At 69.1% G+C, this 3,565-nt stretch overlaps 1 protein-coding gene across 1 annotated transcript; it reads right to left on the bottom strand.

Moving 5' to 3' along the window:
* Positions 1-1,618: 1,618 nt before the first annotated feature.
* POU3F1 (POU class 3 homeobox 1) lies at positions 1,619-2,907 on the bottom strand. Its single transcript, XM_073317603.2, has one exon. It carries the CDS (start codon positions 2,839-2,841, stop codon positions 1,720-1,722), a length of 1,122 nt encoding a protein of 373 aa, XP_073173704.1. The 5' UTR covers positions 2,842-2,907; the 3' UTR covers positions 1,619-1,719.
* Positions 2,908-3,565: the final 658 nt, after the last annotated feature.

Below are 3,565 nucleotides of genomic sequence, written 5' to 3'. Positions count from 1 at the left end.
GCAGAATGGAGAATAATTTTGGCAAAACACCGCCTATAAGCTCTAGGAGTCAGGGGATCTGAGTTATAAGATTTTAGAAGGATGCAGCCAGTAAACATGGACTCTGAATCTCACTGTGACACATTCCCCTTGGACCAAACATGAACACCCGAAGTCATGATTTAGGATTCAATTCCCCATGCGGAATCAGCGGCTCCCCCCTCCAAGTTTAAATGCCATTTGCGATCAGGCCGGCAGGTGCCCTGCCCCGGGGGCGTTTATTTGCCTCGGTTTTTCAACAGTTGCAGTCCCGGTCTCTCTGGAGCTGCCCCATTGTCCTGCAGGGAGAGCACGGGACGCCCCTGCTGCTGGGAACGGGGGCTTGGTTCCTGCAGAGCCAGGCGAGGCGGTGGGAAGGGTCCTTGCAAAGGAAAATCCCAACTTGCCTCAAACTTTCTACGGGGATGAAAAAAACAAGCCGTCGGAGCGGCTGAAGCAACGGGCAGCCCCGCCTGGCCTGGGCCACAGGACCAGGGAGCGTCCTGCCCGCTTGGGGCCCCTGCCCCGGCCCGCTTGGGGCCCCTGCCCCGGCCCGCTCCCTGCCAGCTCCCCTAACGCCAAGCCCTCGCCAGCCTCCCGGGCAGGGTCCAGCAGCCTGCAAAGAAGACACGAGACCGGTTCCGGGGGGGATGGTTTATGTACGTAATAAAAATATTTACTATAAACATAAATAGAAACGTAACTTCGCGGGCTACATAGTTTTTTGCGATTAAAAAACCAAAAACTCCGAACCCAACGCTGCGGAAGGAACCGAACCTGCCCGCGGGAAGGGGGGCTCTGAACGCGGTTAGAAATAAATAGAAACGGGACGGGAAACGATATTAAAATAGCCTCTCGCAATCAGTCCGTGTAAAAAACCGGCCGGGGGACGGGGCGGGGATCCGGAGCGGCGGGCACGTGTGTACATATCTCACATATTTACAGCCGGGCTGGGAAAGTTACCGCGACCCGCCCCGCACACCCCTGCGCTCCCCAGCGCCCCTCCCAGGCCCCGCAGCGCCAGCCCGGGGAGCCCCTGGAGCGAGCCCGGGGAAACTCTCCGCTCCCTGGGAAGCCAAGAGGCCGCCGTCTGCACCGGGCGGCCCCCCAGGAGGAGAGGGGGGATCAGCGCCATCGGAACCGGTCCAGGGGCCCGCGGGGGGGGGAGCTTCGGCACCAGGTCTCGCCCCTCCCCGACCCGTCCCAGCCTGCAGCCGGGGGGGGGGACAGGGGGGCGGGGAGCCGGGCCGGAGAGAGCCCCCCGCAGGGTCAGTGGCATGGGAGCAAACGAAGAATAAATTAGATCTCAAACCTTTGGCTAGTTCTCCTCTCGCGGCGTTTGCAGAGCCGCGGGGCTCTGGAGCGCGCGGTATTTTTGGAAGTCAAATAAATACAGCGATTTAAATTAGAGACAAATTGCAGTTGCGCACCAGTCTGAGGAATAAATTAAGGAGCGTTTTCCACGCGCCGCCCGGCGAGTCTCGGCATCCAGGGCCCGAAACCAAGCGGCAGCAGCCCAAGTCCCGAGCGCGACTGCCCGCCGGGCCCGCGGGCGGGGTTCGGGCGCCCTGGCCGGGCCGGGCCGGGCGCGGTCCCTGCCGCCCGCGGGCCCGGTCCCTGCCGCCCGCGGGCCCTCGCTGTAAACTCCAGAGCTGCACCCGCCGCGGCCCGGCGCCCTCAGCCCCCTGCCCCGCCGCCCAGTCACTGCACCGAGCTCTGGAGCGGGTGGTGCAGCGGCGAGGTCTCCGCCTGCGCGTAAACATCCTCCATGGGCGGGTGCGGGACCCCGGCCGGCGTCATGCGCTTCTCCTTCTGCCGCCGGTTGCAGAACCAGACCCGCACCACCTCCTTCTCCAGCTGCAGACTGTCCGCCAGCGAGGTGATCTCGTGGGCCGAGGGCTTGGGGCACTTGAGGAAGTGGCTCTCCAGGGCGCCCTTCACGCCCACCTCGATGGAGGTGCGCTTCTTGCGCTTGCGGCCCTGCGCCGCGATCTTGTCCAGGTTGGTGGGGCTGCCCGTGCTGGAGTCGGTCTCCTCCAGCCATTTGTTGAGCAGGGGCTTGAGTTTGCACATGTTCTTGAAGCTGAGCTGCAGCGCCTCGAACCGGCAGATCGTGGTCTGCGAGAAGACGTTGCCGTAGAGGGTGCCCAGGGCCAGGCCCACGTCCGCCTGGGTGAAGCCCAGCTTGATCCGCCGCTGCTTGAACTGCTTGGCGAACTGCTCCAGGTCGTCGGAGCTGGGCGCGTCCTCGTCCGAGTGCTCCTGCGGGTGGCCCAGGTGCTGCGGGGAGGCCTCCAGCTGGGGGTCGTGCAGCCCGGCCGCCTCCTCGTGGCCCAGGGGGTCCCGCAGGCCGTGGTGCAGGGCCGGCGCCGGGGGGCCCAGCATGCCGTTCAGGTTGGGGTAGGCGGACTGCGAGTAGAGCAGCGGCTGGTGGCTGCCGGACGTGGGGGACATGGGCGCCAGGTGGTGCCCGCTGCCCTGCGCCCAGGCGCCCGGGTGGCCGCCGGGCGCCTGCTGGTGCACCAGGTGGGAGCGGGGGTGGAAGGCGCCGGGCAGCTCCTCGCGGCCCGCCCCCTGCACGCCGCCCTTGCCGTGCTCGGCCTGGCCCAGGTGGGAGCCGCTGCCCCAGTCGGAGCCGGCGCCGGGCAGCCACTGGGGGTGGCCGAGGCTCACGGGGTGGCCGGAGCCGCTGGCCAGGCCCTGCAGGTACTCGTGGTGCATCATCTTCTGCACCTCGCGGTAGGTCGTGCCCTGGTGCATGCGGCCCGAGTCGGGGGGCAGCAGCGGGCTGCTGCGGGGCAGGTACTGGGCTGCGGCGGCCATGGCTCCCCGCGCTCACTGAGGGCGCTCGGCGGAGCGCGGCGCTTTAGAGCCGGGCTGCGGGGCGCCGGTGGGTGCCGGGCTCCCGGCCACTCCCCCCCGCGCCCCATTGGCTCCGCCGGCCGGGACTGGCAGGAGGCTCCTCGCCTTCATAGGGTGCCCCCGGCTCGGGGAGCTTCCTCTCGCCTCCCTCCCCGATTGGAGGCGGGGGTGCAGGCGGCTCCCAGGGATTGGCCGGGGATGCGCTGGGGCTGGGGAGCCCGCGTGCTCCTGGCCCCGGGGCGGGCTCCGATTGGAGGGAGGCTGTTCATTCATGCTGGCTTGCGATTCGCCACGTGGGGAGGGCGCTTTGCGGGGCACCTGCTGCGGGGCGCGCCCCGCCCGGGCTCCGTGCGGCTCCCCCCGGGCCCTGCGGGGCTCGGCCTGGTGCGGGGCTCCTGCCCGCGGGGCCGGGGCGTCGCGCTGCGGGCGCTGAGCGGCTGGAGGCTCGCCCGGCCCCGGCCGTCGGGCTCGGTTGAAGGGAGACCCCCCGCCCAGGCTGGCCGGCGAAGGGCGGGACGAGGAGCCCCCGGGGCAGGCCGGGGAGCGTCCGGCGCCCGCGGGCAACTCGGCCGGGGCAGCGCGTTGTGTGTCCGGGGGCCCGGCCCGGGGGCCCGGGGGCCCGGCCGCTCCTGTCCCGCTGGCTCGGCACCGCCCCGCGCGCGGGGAGGTTCCCCGGGGCGGCTCA

Source organism: Lepidochelys kempii, chromosome 19 (genome assembly GCF_965140285.1).
Source record: "Lepidochelys kempii isolate rLepKem1 chromosome 19, rLepKem1.hap1, whole genome shotgun sequence".
NCBI classification, from domain to species: Eukaryota; Metazoa; Chordata; order Testudines; family Cheloniidae; genus Lepidochelys; species Lepidochelys kempii.
The sequence above is the reverse complement of the archived record's forward strand: the minus strand, read 5'-3'. Positions and strand labels throughout refer to the sequence as shown.

Bases quoted from the DNA above. Each gene is read 5' to 3' on its own strand.
- POU3F1 (XM_073317603.2), bottom strand. From the start codon at position 2,841: ATGGCCGCCGCAGCCCAGTACCTGCCCCGCAGCAGCCCGCTGCTGCCC.